The sequence below is a fragment of the Phacochoerus africanus genome, chromosome 8 (assembly GCF_016906955.1).
Source record: "Phacochoerus africanus isolate WHEZ1 chromosome 8, ROS_Pafr_v1, whole genome shotgun sequence".
In the NCBI taxonomy this organism is placed as follows: domain Eukaryota; kingdom Metazoa; phylum Chordata; class Mammalia; order Artiodactyla; family Suidae; genus Phacochoerus; species Phacochoerus africanus.
This window is the reverse complement of record NC_062551.1, coordinates 152,480,866-152,496,271: the sequence shown is the minus strand read 5'-3', so window position 1 is coordinate 152,496,271 and position 15,406 is coordinate 152,480,866. Positions and strand designations below refer to the sequence as shown.

At 46.5% G+C, this 15,406-nt stretch overlaps 1 protein-coding gene across 12 annotated transcripts in view; it reads left to right on the top strand.

The window, feature by feature from the left end:
• FGGY (FGGY carbohydrate kinase domain containing) overlaps positions 1-15,406 on the top strand; it is a 456,020-nt gene that overhangs the window by 250,986 nt on the left and 189,628 nt on the right. For all 12 annotated transcript variants that reach the window (XM_047788880.1, XM_047788885.1, XM_047788882.1 and 9 more), the window contains one exon: positions 2,222-2,325. In XM_047788880.1, coding sequence (XP_047644836.1) covers positions 2,222-2,325 — 104 coding nt within the window. The remainder of the gene's footprint in view (positions 1-2,221; positions 2,326-15,406) is intronic.

Here is a 15,406-nt window from a genome sequence, read left to right as displayed (position 1 = left end):
GAAGCTGTTGCCACCCCTAGCTGGAGGGACAGGAGGAGGTGGTGGACACCAGCAGAGTGGAGCATCGGTGGCCCTGTCAGCAGAGCTGAAGCCATGGAGGAGAAGCAGCAGTCCGCCTCGGGGAAGCAGGGGAGGGGAGACTCCCGCACCTTCAGCCCTCGGATCTCCAGGCAGGGCCGACCTTGGCTGTCCTGGAACTTGGGGATCGCAGGCCAAGGGCACAGCCCCACGATGGTGAGCAGAACAGGGGACTTGGTGAAAGCCGACAGGCCCAGGGCTTTTACAGGCCTGGTCCCAGATCTCCACCACTTGGTTGCTGGGACCTAACTACTGTGAGAACAGAAAAAGTCCTGTGGTAACACAAACGTACTGTGATAACCAACACAACAAGTTTAAAAGAGGCGTGCTTCTTCCTCTGCTGGGCATGCACAGGTTGCTGAGGTTCACAGGTGCCCAAGCAGGTAGAATTTTGGAAAAAGCATGAGAAAAACCTAGAAAGTTGTTGGAAGATTAGAGGCTTATTAATGATCCCCCCAGCTCCTGCTTTCTGGCAAGGACTGCTTAGTGAGCAGCCAGTACCTTCAGTAACAGGGGATCTGTGGCCTAAAGAGGCACCCTGACCCCACCTTTCACCCGGCTGACTCCTGCCTGAATCCCTACAGGGGAGCCCAGCCACCCAACAGGCCCTTCCTCCCACACTGATCCCTGCATTGTAATGCTCCATTTAGGCTTCTCCCTCCCTCTCTCCCACAAGACCCTGAACACCCCCAGGACAAGGATTGTCATCTTTATCCTCTCGTCCCCATGCATCTACACTTTCCCTTGTCACTGTGGTTGGTGCTGGGTGGGGGCTAAGTATGTGGGCCACGCAGCACCAGCTCCCTGCAGCTTTTATCATAGCAGGAGAGGCAGGTGGGCTGTGGTAAGTCTGTAAGTTACCAGTGTCTTCTTGTGTGCTAGCAAAGTCCAAGGGTGTGTGAAGACATTGGACAGAGAGCCACGTCTTTCCTGGAGGCACAGGGAAGCGTTCAGAGACAGTAGAGTTAGGAATGAGTTGGAGTTAACCTGGCAGAGAGGTTGGGGAATGGCATTTCAGGCAGAGGGAAGAGCACATGCAAAGGTCTTGAGGTGGGATGGAGCACTGAGTATTGGAGATGGCGGGCAGGGCGCTGTTACACAGAGCCCCCTGGGCCCGAGGGAGCTATTCTCTCCCGCATTCCGACCTCTGCTCTCTGCCCCCAGCACTTTCCACCTCCTGCTGTGACCTCCTTGGAAAGGTTTGCGTGGTTGTGGCTCCCACATCCTACCCAATGTATCATGAAGGTGCTTGCTGGGTATTTGAATAAATGACGGGCAACTCCAGGCTCTAAACACTCTCTCTGACTCTCCCCTCACAGTTGTAACTTCACTTGCCCTCAAGTATCAAAGAACACGCCCCGTGTATCATTTTATGGGTAGAAGGTGCTTATGGGTATTTGGATAAATGATGGGTGACTCCAGGCTCTCAACAGTCTGACTCTGCCCTCACACTTGTAACTTCACTTGCCCAGCAAGTATCAAGGAACACACTCCGTGCAAAGCCGCCTGAGCTGATACCATTTATGGGAAACTCTCTGCTACCTGGCGTTCTTTCAACAGACACTGACTGTCAGTCACTCTGTCCTTTATTCCAAGTTCTGGGATGAGCAGTACTGAGGATGGTGACCCAGAGGTCTGATCATCAGAAGATTCTGTCGCCTTCAGTGAGATGGAAATGTGATGTGTTAAACCAGAGTCCCCTCCGCCCTGCCCCTTCCCAGCAGTGTGACCTCGGACGGGTCACTCAGCCCGTAGATGAGCCTTCGTTCCTCTGCTGATGTGTGCCATTCATCATGTCAGCTTGATAGGCTTCCTATAAAATGAGACCGTACATGTAAACATCAGCAGAGTGTCTGGGATTTTGTGAGCAAAAAAATCACTGATAGCGGGTGCCTTTATTATTCTAATGACAATGACTTATTATTCCAGTGTTGGATGCCATACACTGACGCTGAAAGCCAAAAATAGGTTTCCTGGTTGCCCAGGCTGACCAGTGAGCCCTTTTGGTTTCTGTTTGAGACTGGCCTGCACGTGGAGTGCTTTCTCAACATCCTTTGGTATAAAAAAGAGAGTATCGCTATGTTTGTTTTAGCTTTCTTTCCTTCTCCTTTTTCTAAGAGAGTTTTGTTTTGCTTTCTCACAGGAGTGATTGGAGCAGATGTGAGGGGGCACGGCCTCGCTTGTGAGGGACAGCCAGTGACGTCACGGCTGGCTGTCATCTGTGGAACATCTTCTTGTCACATGGGGGTGAGTCTGCCGGGTGAGGGCGGGGCTGCCACACTGGGGAGGATGGCCAGCCTGGGAGGAGGGAACCGCTGGCCCCTTTGCCCCTCAGCTCCTCCCTTCCTGCCCCCCCCCCCGCCCCCCGTGCTTTATCTAGCTGGAAGCCCAGTCTTCCCACTAATGGCCTTGCTTATTAGATTTGCCAGACCCTTTTCCAGGGGCCAAATTCTTAAAAAGTGTGAAAAGGGTAGAGTCTGCCTTTAACGTCACCCTGGCCAGAGAACCCATGGCTTGAGGGGTGAAATCGGATCCAGAGATGGCAACGCCTCGCTCCCAGACAATCTGTCCCCAATGGGAAGCTGCGTCTTCTTTGCAAAGGGGTGTCTGTTTTCCTTGGCCACTGAGCTCTCTCTCAATCAATATAAATCCATCTCCCTGGGAGCGCCCTGGTGATGTATAGAATTAGGCTGCATATCACGACTTTGAAAGAACACTGATAAGCAATTTTCACTTTGCTAATTTTTCTCCATGAATTAGTAGAAAGGCTTTCTCCAAGATTGCAGCTAAAATTTAGTGCCTGCCCTAAAATTTATATCTTCTTTAAATGCATGAGTCTGAAAGCATTCCATTTCGATAAGTACCCATTTCTACCATATTTTTATTTAAAAGTCATTACTCTGTTAAACTGAGATGGACGACTCCTTGAATTTTTCCCAGATAAGTAAAATAGGGGCGAGAGTGGTGGAGGAGGAGGAGGGCAAATGGAGTGAGCGGCGGGGACATGAGTAAGGATTAGAGTGGGGTCTGAGATGCAGTCGAGGGCAGAGGCCCTGTGACAATGGAGGGTACATGTGATGCGAAACTGTTTAGCTGCCATAGGGACCAGTGATCCTCTTGTACCATAAAATATTTTGGTTGCGTAAATATCGATACATTGACTTATTCATGGACCCTCTGCCCTTGTGTCTGGGACTGTGGCAAATCCTGGGGACACTAGGATAACATAGGGCATCCCATTGGTGAGATGGAATTATAATAGGTATGACAGTAAAAGGCCCCACAGTATAGATGCAGATTGAGCCTGTGATACTGAGCATCTGGTAGGTGCCAGGCATGGCATCGGGGGTGTTCATTTTGCAGGGGTGGTGGGGCTGTGTTTCCGGACTGGTTTCCAATCCCACATCCTCCATGAGCTAAGGATGGGCCCTTGGGCTGGGCACTTCACACCTCCGGGTCCCAGATTCTTCCTGTGCGAGATGTGGGAAGTATAATACATACCTCATAGTATCATGAAGGTGATTTGAGGCAATATAATGTGCTTCATATGAAGTGAGCCCTTTTCAAGGCTTAGTCTCTGTCATCAGCCCTCATATTATTGGGCAGAAAGGACACAGTGATTACCTGCCTGGGAGGGTCCAAGGCCACTACCTGAGAGGACTTGGTGCCAGACTTTCTCGCAGCCCTTCAAAAAAAAAAAAAGCTTTCCTAGAGCTCCGTTGTGGCGCAACAGGATCAGCAGCATTTTGGGAACCACTGGGACACAGGTTTGATCCCCAGCCCAGACCAGTGAGTTAGGGCTCCGGCATTGCTGCAGCTGCAGCTTAGATCATGACTCTGGCTCCAGTCTGATCCCTGGCCTGGGAGCTCCACATGCCGTGGGATAGCCAAAAATGACCAACAAAAAAAAAGCGCTGTCCTTCTATTTGTTTCTCTGGACAAAGTTTTAAATGGAACTTCTTTAAGTTTAAGAGTCCTGGCCTCTTTCTTCCCTCGGCAGCCCTATCATGAGGCTTAGCCGTCACTGAAGGGAGAGATCTGCAGAGCCCAAGGCCGCCTTGAGCAAGAGGTGCCGCCAGGGCAGTCGGTCCTCAGCTCCCTCCACGTGAGTCTTCACTCGTTAGCCCGCCTTCACCGAACACCATTTCAAACCTCTTTAAATCATCTCCCATTTTCACGGGGACACATCGAATCTGGTTTCTCCTAGAAAAGCAAAATTTCAGGCATTTTTACCCCACTCAGCTCAGACTTAGGAGCAAAAGCAAATCCAAATGAATGTGAATCTGTGACATCCCCACTTCTCAGTTTCCTGGCCTCTTGAAAATGATGCTGGCTTGTGGTACAGCATCCATTTTTATAAATTAAGCCACCAAGGCAGAGAAAGGTCCAGTCATATTCCCAAGGTCACACAGCTATAAAACTTGAGCTGAGGACTCAGATCTAACTCCGTCTGAGTCCCGCGTGTACCCCCCCTTGATGCCTTCCTATGTTGCGTGCGATGACAAGCGCCCATAGAGGAATAGAGAGCATGGTCTCTGGCATCAGACAGGTGTAGCTCTGGCCACGCGCTCATGCACTGTGGCCCTGTGACCCAAGGTGAACTACATACATTCTCAGGTGCTCATGCATCACGTTGAGGCTGAGGATGCCAGTCCTAGACGGTTGCTGGATAACATGAATTATGTACATACATCCCTAGTCCCTAGGAGATGCTCAGAAATGGTGGGAATTCTTATTGCACTTTGCTAGTAACATAAAAGCCCCACTTGTAACTGGTTGAGCTTTAACGAGTTTGATGGGCAGCTGCAGTTGGTTGCAGTGAATGAGGGCCATAAAATGCCAGTTTATTATGGTCGTGTTGTGCTGGAAATAAAGTCCCCACCCCCAGCCCGCTTTGTACTTGGGAGTGGGAAGGGACCTTCTGGGCCAAGGGGATTAATCATCAGCTTTAATGTTATGTGGTGAGGGCGAGACTGTGGTCATGCCGGCATCGGAAAATACCTTTGATCTGACTCAGGTGCTGGGCGTCCAGTGAGCCAGCAACAATAACACCTTTGTCAGGTCTAGGAGAGGTGCAGGTCTAAGGAAACACTCCCAGGGAAACTCAAGGACCCTCTTTGTTGTGGTTCTGGCAAATAAAACCACCAACTGTCAGGAAAAATTCACCAAACAGAACCCAGGGACGAGGGGGCAGTGGGCTTTTCAAAAAGTGGCTTCCAACATGGTCTGAAGGATTCTCATGCTTTCTGTCTGCTCACTGCTGATGTTTCTAATTCAGTAGGTTGACTGGGTCAAAATTCCCAGGAATATTTTGCGTTTGATCCAGGTTGCCTCTTTCTAGAACAGCCGGAGTGAATGAATGAACAATGTCCAAGTGCCAAGTATTGGTATTTAGAAGTTCTCTTTCTCCAGGTCCCTGTTAACTTCCAGGAATCTGGAGAAAAAGCCTGAGGTTGAACGTAAGCCTTACTAATCAGGCCTTTGATATTTTAGAAGATACAAGTGTGGGCTGCACATTTATCTTCCTTGCAGATGATTTAATTAACAAGGGAAAAAAAAATACTGTTCTTTTTTTAACTCCATGAAAGCAGAGCTGCTTGTTCAGAGTTAATTACTATCAAGTCACCAAAACCCAAGATCATACACAGCAGGGGTTAGCCAGAGGTTGAAAAGTCATGGGGTCAAACAGAGCTGATCCCTGCCTTTGCTCCAGCACCCCGTTTCTCCAGCTGTCAAGTCAGGTTGTAACTTGGCAACTTGTTTCAGTTAGCATGACAGATGGGGAGGGAACCCTGGGGAAGGGGTGGGGAAGGATGGAAGAGGTAAGATTTGGGCAGAACAATAGTTGGTGAGAGCTGGGAATTACGTCTGCATCTTAAATGGCTCAGAACTGAAGTTTTCATCCAAGTCCTGGATGAAGGTAGGACTGGTGGTTTGCTTTCACTTACTGGGTGTGGAATTTCAAAGACATGGTCTCATTCTCTGGCTTCACCACTGGCGGTGTGAGTTTAGGTAAGATACTTCATCTTTGAGTGCCTCGGTGTCTTCGTCTATTAAATGTGGGCCCATGAAGTGGTTCTGAGGATTAAATGAGGTCATCTTTGTGAACAGCTCGGCACTGTACCTAGCACCAAGTACCAAATTGGGTGTTATTGTTAAAAATGATTCATTAAAGCTAGAATGATCCCTGTGACAATGGATTCAAATTAAAGATGCCAGAATAATGAAATCACGTTTAGCTTAATGTAGATTACTGATGGCTACATGTAGCCATATTTATAGACATGTGTAGGTATATAGGCTAGTAAACACACCTGTATTTCCTAGCTGTGGCAGCAGAGGGACCTGGAAACAAGGACACCCTAGCAGCTAATTGCTGCAAGCACTCCTGGATCTTGGTTTCTAACACCATTCTCCATTAAGGAATCAGGACTTCTTGGGGAAATGGTTGACTCTAGGACTGGGGCAGGAAATAGACATGATGAACCTAGGTGTATTTTAGTCACACCAGAGAGGAAGGAAGCACAAAAAGAAAGAGAGAAAGAGAAAAAGAGAGAGGAGGGGAGTGAGGGAGGAAGGAAGGAAGGAAGGAAGGAAAGAAGGAAGGAAGGAAGGAAAAGAAAGAAACCCACAACCGATGAGATTATTAGGAGCCAACCAAGGGAGCCTCCAGTGGCCAAAACTTTAACAATTTGAGCAGAATAATAAAGTGTATTGGATTGTAATGCAAAATATGAATACCGTGAGTCCATACTGATATAAATAAATGAGCGGAAGAGACAAATCTCTCGTACAGGAGAATTCTAAATAATTTATGTAGATATCCCCCTGCAAGGAGGTGGAAAATAACTCCCTATTCCTAAAGTGTGCTTCAACGAGGATAGTATAAAAGGGGGGGCGGTAATTAAACAGTGGAGAAATCTGGCACAGTAACCTCAGCCAGGTGTTCAAGGTCAGCACCAACAGTGTTAGGTCAAGTTGAGAAAATGTGCTGTTGACATGATGCAATGAGAATGGGGCTTTCTCTCTGTTGTCTCTCTCCCTTCAACCTATAACCACTGTCTAATTAATCTTAAAAAAAAATCAGACAAATTCCATTTGAGGGACATTCTACAAAATACCTGACCAGGACTCACTAAAACTGTCAAGGTCATCAAGAAACAAGGAATGTCTGAGAAACTATCACAGCCTAGAGGAGCCTAAAGAGATGTGACTGCTGATTATAATGTAGCCTCCTGGGTGGGATCCTGGAACAGAAGAAAGACCTTAGGTGAAAACTAAGAAAATCTGAACCAAGTAAGGTCTTACTTAATGATAATACATCAATATCTTTCTTTAATTATGCCGATGAACTTAATGTAAGATATCAATGACAGAAGAAACTCAGTATAGGGTATGTGGAACTTTGTACTCTCTTCCCAACTCTTCTGTCATCTAAAACTGTTCTAAAAATAAAAGGCCATTTAAAAAATTATTCATTAAATCATTCACTCATTATCAAAACATGTTCCTGTATTTGCCTGGCTAAGTGCTCAGAGGATAAAGATAAATAAGATAAAGCGTCGTTGAGAAAGACAGCAAGGAGATGACTGCAGTTCAGAATAGTAGATCTGATGGTAGATTTAGGACCAGAATACAGAGAAGGGACCACTCAAGTCTTCAGCAGACAGAGAGGCTTTCCTGTAGCATGTGAGATTTTTCAGGAGTGTGTTACCCACCTCACCCCGCCCATACACATGCACACTAGGGTGCTCTTCTTTCCAGCCCAGTTTCAGGCACTAGGCCCCAGCCTCACCCTTCTCCTCTGTGCCTTTGTCTTCTGTGGACACAGCACCCACAGCTGACTTCCTCTGTGCCTGGGTAGGATGTGGGTATTGCAGTCCCATTGGAAGAGCACCACAGGAAGGGAGACTGTCAGGGGGCAGGTTTCTCTCTCTTGGTCTCTTTAGCAGATGACATTGGCAGAGGTCATTGAGAGAGGTGGAGAGGGAAGGAGTCCATATGGCACGGATGGGAGCATGGTTACGCCTCCCAGTGAAAGATCTGGGCTACTGTGCATGATTCACCAGGACCTACTGTGGTCAGCCTCTAGGACCAGGCTTCTAAGGAGTCAGTCTCTCTGTACCGAGCCTCACCCTGGGCCCCACAACCACATATGTTGAAAACAGACCGTATGCTAAGGCATTTATTTGGCGAGGGCAAGTTTGACATGGCTCTGTAAGCAGTAAGACAGCCTGTGCACTCAGGAAGCTCAGGGCAGTGTTTTTCTGGGTATTTGAGGCAGGACAGTTCAACACTGTGCTGGACAGAAGATGCTTAGCATCCCTGGTCCAGCCTCGGTTATTATGGAGAGATAGGCAGTGGCATTAGCTGCTACCATCTATTGAGCACCTACAGTGTACCAGGCACTGTGCTAGACTCTTTATATCATGGAACCAGCTTAACAATCCTGTGAGGCTGGCACCATTACTCTTCCCACTTGAAAAGTGAGGAAACAGAGCCAAAGAGCAATTGAGTGGGTCACACAGTGTGGAGGAAGGGGATGCTTGTCTGAGTTCTCTAGGGACTGACCCAGACAGCTTGCTGTTCCCTTTCAGTTAAATAGCTTCTCTCAAAGGCTCAGGGGAGATAGGAGCAGATTCGATTAAAATATGGGCACACGTTGGGGATTTGATTAAAATATGGGCACATGTTGGGGCAGACATCACAAAGAAAAGAAAAGAAAGAAAAGAAAAGGTTTGAATGACAAATGCCTGAGAAGAGGCTCAGTATCACTAGTCACTAGGGAAATGCCAATTCAAACCACGGTGAGATCCCCTACACACTTGTGGAATGGCTGACATTGTGGTGAGGATGTGGGGGTGGGGGGGACTGGACTTACATGCTGCTGGTGGGAATGTGAAATGGTACAACCACTTCGGAAAGTGGTCTAGCACTTTCTTACAGAGTTAACACAATACCTACCAAGTGATCTGGCCATTCCACTCATAAAAGCCAGTCTCTATGGAAACCCATGGCAGTTTTATTTATGATGGCCCCAAACTGGAGACAACCCAAATGTCTATCAACAGTGTGTAGATAAACAAACCGTTGGTCTCTCATTAGAATGGAATACTACTAAGCAAGAAAAAGGAGTGAGCTATTAATATAAGCTATAACATGGCTTAATCTCAAAATAATTATGCTGAGTGATAGAAGCTGAGTGAAAGAGTACAAACTATATAATTCCATTTATTTAACATTTGTGGAACTGCATACTAATGACAGAAAGAGGACCAAGTGTTGCCTGCAGTGGAAGTGGGCACAGTGAGGGCCAGGAAAGTAGGAGTACAAGTAGGCACAAGGAAACTTTAGGGGGCGATGGATATACTTGTCTTCAGTGTAGTAATGTCTTCACTGGTAGGTGTCTGCTGTGTTGCAACTTACCAAACCAGATGTTTTAAATATGTGCAGTTTGTTGAATGCTAATTATAGCTCAGTAAAGCTTTAACAAAAAGAAAGTACAACAGCAATAACAGTATCGACCAGCACTTATCTAGTGCTTACTATATTGAAGACACTGTTCTAATATATCTCTAAAAATTCTTCAGTCCTCATTTTAAAAATAGTACATAGTAAGTGCTCAATAAATACTAATGATTACTTCCTTCCTTCTAACCCAAGTTTATTCTTAGCTACCCTGATACATTTTACTACCCTGCTCTTTTGGCCCCATGCACAGACCACTGGGTATTGTTATTTGTCTTTGAAAGGTACCAGCTTGTATCTCAGATGATGCTGATGTGCTTCCTGGGTCCACATTAGTGAGGCCATGTCTCCCTTGCCCTTCTCGGCCCATCCTGGCTGGTCGAGAGCTGGTGCATAGGGGTGCGTGGCTGTATGGTTCCTCACCCATGTCCCTTGCTGGCAAGTGAGCAAGTGCTTTGATTTTCCTGGGTCTCTCCTCACTCCTTGCTGATCCAGAGGGCCCGTCTCTGCTGAGTGGGGCCAACTCACTGGGAGAACCACCCCCTCCCACCATGCTTGAGGTGCTGTCAGACTGTTTCCTGTCCACCTTTCCTGGGCATAGCTGAGGGTTCATTTGATCACTGTGGGCAGTGAGAGTCTCACTGAACAGTGTTACTTTAGTGGGGCCCGGGAAGCACAAACCAGCCATGCCTGCTCTCTCTTCTTTCCTCCACCAAGCAGTCCTCCAGAACTCTCCCCTCCCATCCGTCATCTGCAGTCCACCCCTCCTGCCCTTGCAGGGAGAACAGGACCCCTTCTCAGCCTCTTGGGATGCACTGGGGCTCAGGATGGGTCTGCAACCCAATCTCTGTTCTGCTGGGAAAAGAGGGTTCAGGAGCCCTAGAGGCTGGGGCTCCAACCAGAGAAAAGCCTCCCATCAGACCCTTTGAGTCAGTGGGGCTAACTCTTTGGGTGATGACTGTAGCAGCGCTGTTTCACCCGGACTCAAGCTGAGGAGCCAAGGGTGCTGCACATGGTTCCAGGGAAATGCAAATTCAAACCACAGTGAGCCCCACCACATGCTGGTCAGAATGGCTGAAGTCCTGGTGAGGATGCAGGGGACTGGAACTCTTACACGCTCCTTCTGGAAACGTGAAATGACACCACCACTTTGGAAAATAGTTTAGCATAGCCTTACAAAGAAACTCTCATACCTCCTGTGTGATCCAGCCATTCCACTCCTATAAAAGCTGGGGAGGACTGAAAGATCCCATGTTTCTGGAAGCCCACCAGAAACACAGCAAAGTCAGGTAACATAAGGCGTTTCATGAGGTCAGAAACAAAAGCCTTTGGTAAGAGTCTGTCCACCGGCCTGAGCCCAGCTTTGCATAAAAGACAGCAACTTGACCAGAAGAATGGTAGAAGCCGGGGTGGGGGGGACGGGAGGGAACATGACAAAATTAGCAGCAATAACAATAGCTGCTCACATTTACTGCATGCTTATTATGGGCTAAGAAGTTTGGCTATATTAGTACATCTGACCCTTATAATAACCTTATCCAGTTATCAGCATTATCCTCCCATTTTATAGACACTGAAACTGAGTCACAAAGAGACTAAGTACTTACCCAGGTCACAGAACTAGTAAATCCTAGAGACAGTTTCTAACTCAAGCTGTTTGATTGCAGAGCACATATTCTCAACTCTTTGCAGAACCATGAGACTGGGGCCAGGGGCTGGGTTGGTCATGCCCACGAATGTTTTGTGGGAATGGGGATGAAGTGATTACAAGGCAGATGTTTTCCAAAGCCGGATGAGAACTGCAAAGTGAGGGCTGGATGCAGCTCAACCACAGCGTTCTCGTTTTCCCCTCTTCCCAGTCTTTCACATCGCTGCCTTTCAAGAGGCCCCCAGTCTAATGACAACAATAAAAATAAACAGCATCACTTGTCACCATCATCCCCTGGGTGCAGAGTATTTATGAGACTTTTTATTTATAATCTTCCCTGGTTCCCTGCTGCTCTGTGGTATAGTACTGAGTCAGGCAATTTGAAGACACGCAGCTAACTTTCCAAATCATGGAGATGTTTTTGCATTCGTTTGGAAGAGCATGAAAGGAAAACCACACTTTTTTTTTTTTTTTCCTTTTTCTCTTTACCACTCATCTGCCACATGGATGACTCTGATACCTGTGGCTGCTGAGGGCAATCTAGCAGTGATGGAAGTTTGTGTGTTCTTCCAGCCAGTGAGTGAGGATGAAAAAGAGGCTGAGGCAGCCACAGCAGAGCCCTCGCTAAGTGTCAGGTACTGACAACTGACCATGCCACGCGCCCCCCCCCCCCAAACACACACACACATCAGCTCATCTGTTTCTATATACATTTAGTTCAGGGGTTGCAGGATTTTTGCCTTCTCAATTTCCCCTTATTTTTTTTTTTAATCCCCATCTCCCACTCTCCTTGTGTGGTCCAAAGCCCTGTTTTTCATCTTAATTAAATTTTAGTATATTTTTGTCCCCCAAGAGCCTTCAGAATTTTGGAGTAGTTTCTAGCCTTCCACCAAGAGATCAAAAGTCCAAGAAGAACCCACGAGAGATTTTTTGGGCAATTAATGTTGAAGTGTTTGGATTGAAAGTCCCTTCCTTTTTTTTGGGGGGGGGGCCACACCCACAACATGTGGAAGTTCCCAGGCTAGGGGGCAAATCAGAGCTGCAGCTGCTGGCCTATGCCACAGTCACAGCAATGCCAGATCCAAGCCGTGTCTGCAACCTATACCACAGCTCACAGCAATGTCAAATCCTTAGACCCTGAGGAGGCCAGGGATCGAACCCACATCTTCGTGGATATTAGTCGGGTTCTTTATCTGACTGAACCACAATGAGGACTCCAAAAGTCCCTTCCTTATGAACAGTCAGTGGCTCCCTACTACCCAATAGAAAAAAGGGTTCCTGGAGTTCCCATTGTAGCACAGCTGAAATGAATCCAACCAGGAACTATGAGGTTGCAGGTTTGATCTCTGACCTTGCTCAGTGGGTTAAGGATCTGGTGTTGCCATGAGCTGTGGCGTAGGTCACAGACACAGCTCGGATCTGGCGTTGCCGTGGCTGTGGCGTACATATGCCAGCAGCTGTAGCTCCAATTAGATCCCTAGTCTGGGAACCTCCATATGCCGTAGGTGTGGCCCTAAAGATACAAAAAGACCAAAAAAAAAAAAAATTGAAAGAAAGAAAAAAGGTTCCATGTGAAAACCAAATGGGCAGTTTGGCTATGTTGTTGTAGATTTGGGATATATTTTATTGAAAAAGAATGGAAGTTTTAAATCTCAAGGAGGTGAAATTTACTGCAAAGCTATGATCTATTTTTTAAAAAACTTTTTTTACTGAAAGATAATTCACATACCATGAAATTCACCCATGTCCTGTATTTTTCAAACCTGTAGAAAACTGAGTCTAGTCATGTTTGAGAAGGAGAAATATTTAGGGCCCATCTTTTAGGTTATACCATGGAATGATACCAGCATGTGGTCTCTGCTACTTACAGAGGTAACAGAAAGATACCACAAGGCAGTAAATTTCCACTTGTTTGCACTCAGTGTAGCACCTGACACATGGTCTGTTTCTACTAAATACTGGATTGATCAGTGGGCAGAAGGACAGACAGAAATATACTAGATAGCCACCATCAAAGTTTGTTGAAGAAGAAATGGTGGCATGCCAGTCTGATGTCCTTTGTTTGATGGACAGGCTGTGTGGTGCAGGAAGGGAGCTCCAGCGTGTAAGCACTCTGGTGTTCAGGAAGGCTTCAAGTTCTTTCCTTGACGAACTGACACTTCCCACTGACATAGCAGCATTAGTCAACGCAGTCACAGAATTCCATCCCCCTGAGAACTGATTTTTTTTTTTTTCACTCAGTTATGCTTGGAAGCAGGCCAAAAGCAAAAACCTAAAACTGATTGAAAAATATCCACATCCTCTAATTGCCAGACTTGTGTTTGGGCTTTCAACCATTGGTTTTAGCCTTGTAAAGAGCCAGGCAGAGACTACACCTTGATTCTGTTGGTTGAGGGGACATTTAACTGGAGAGTGCTTTCAATTGATTAATGAGCTGCCCTGGAGCTGCTTGATGGAGACAAGTCACAGGGCTACCCTGCCCTAACTTGTCATCTGCCTTCATGTTAAGATCCACTGAAAGTTCCTCAAGTTTCCATGTAGCTCTTAGCTGAGAGCTTTGCTGTGATCTTGAATGACAGGGCTAGGGTTCTCTGGAATTAGAAACATGGCCCATGAAAAAAAAGAGGGAGCCCATAGAAAAGATGACGAGTTATATTCATATATGTACTCATTCTCGTGTGATGTGCAAGGTACTAATTAGCATGGACCTACTTTGACAGACTCATGGTGAAGATTGTCCTGGATACTAAGTCTGCTGGCCACTCTCCTGATTAAAATCTGACATCAAGCCTCCTGAATCCTAGCTGAGCCTAGGAGATCACGCATGATCTGACCCCTGCCCACCCCGGCCTCGTTCCCTACTGCCCGTCCCTTTTCATCCTGTATTCTAGCAGGTACATCTCACACCCTTATATAAATTCCATGGGGCCAAAAGTTTGAGAATAGAGACTATCCAGATTTTAGAAAGTTAACACGGAGTTCCTGCCCTGGCTCAGCAGAAACGAATCTGACTACTATCCATGAAGACGTGGGTTTGATCCCTGCTCCTCGCTTAGTGGGTTAAGGATCCAGTGTTGCCGTGAGCTCTGGTGTTGATCACAAACGCAGCTTGGATCTGGCATTGCTGTGACTGTGGCTGTAGATGTAGGCCATCGGCTACAGCTCCAATTTACCCCTAGCCTGGGAACCTCCATATGCCTCAGGTACAGCCCTAAAAAGACAAAAAAAAAAAAAAAAAAAAGTAAACACTGTTATGTGTACAGTATATTACATAACTATGCCAGTAAGATCTAGGGCAGCACTTAAAATGGATCACATTTATATTTCTACAGTGAAACTTATGAATATTCACACTAAGTAGTTTAAATAGGTTCTAAAAACTTTGGCCAATGCTGATCAGCTTTTGCCATCAAATGAATTATGAAAAAACTTTTGGTATTTGGAATGCTTTGATTGAAGATGTATAGACCTATATTGACTCTTCTTGCAAAGAGCCTGTGCTCTCATTTGTCCTTTAGGCGTACTTATTTCTCTACCTAGAATGGTCATGTCTCCTGTCCACCTGGTGAATATCATCAACACCAGAATCATCACCATTATTGTAATTCATATGTTTCGAGCATTCGTTTTGTTATTTGATACTCCCGGTAAACTCCAAGATGGCTCTCATTATATTATGATATCCCAAATGTTCAGATGAAGAAACTGAGGCTTGGGGAACTTACAGAGCAAAGAAGTAGAACTGAGGTTGAACCAAAGCCCAGGGCCCACAGAGCCTGTGTTCTTAGTCAGGACAGTATCCTTAGGGTGCAACATCCCCAAAGTTCCCGGTCAGGCATCATGGCCTGCATGGCCCTCATCCCTTCCTCCAGCGTGCTGAGTGAATTGTGCCTTCATGGCTCTTTATGCCCAGCTCCAGTGTCTTCTCCACAAGCCTGATCTCATTGAGCAGTCAGCGATAAGCCGACTTCATGCACTATCTCCGTAGCACATGGTAGGAACGCATTACCTTGTATATTATCAAGTTCACCCAAAGAGTTAAGCTAACAGCAAACAATTTTTGTAACTCAGTGAATTTTATTATATTTATAGTTGTACAGCAATCATCACAACCCAATTTTATAGCATTTCCATCTCAAACCCCCAGCCCCCAACCTGTCTCATTCAGAAACCATAAGTTTTTCAAAGTCTGTGAGTCAGTTCTGTTCTGCA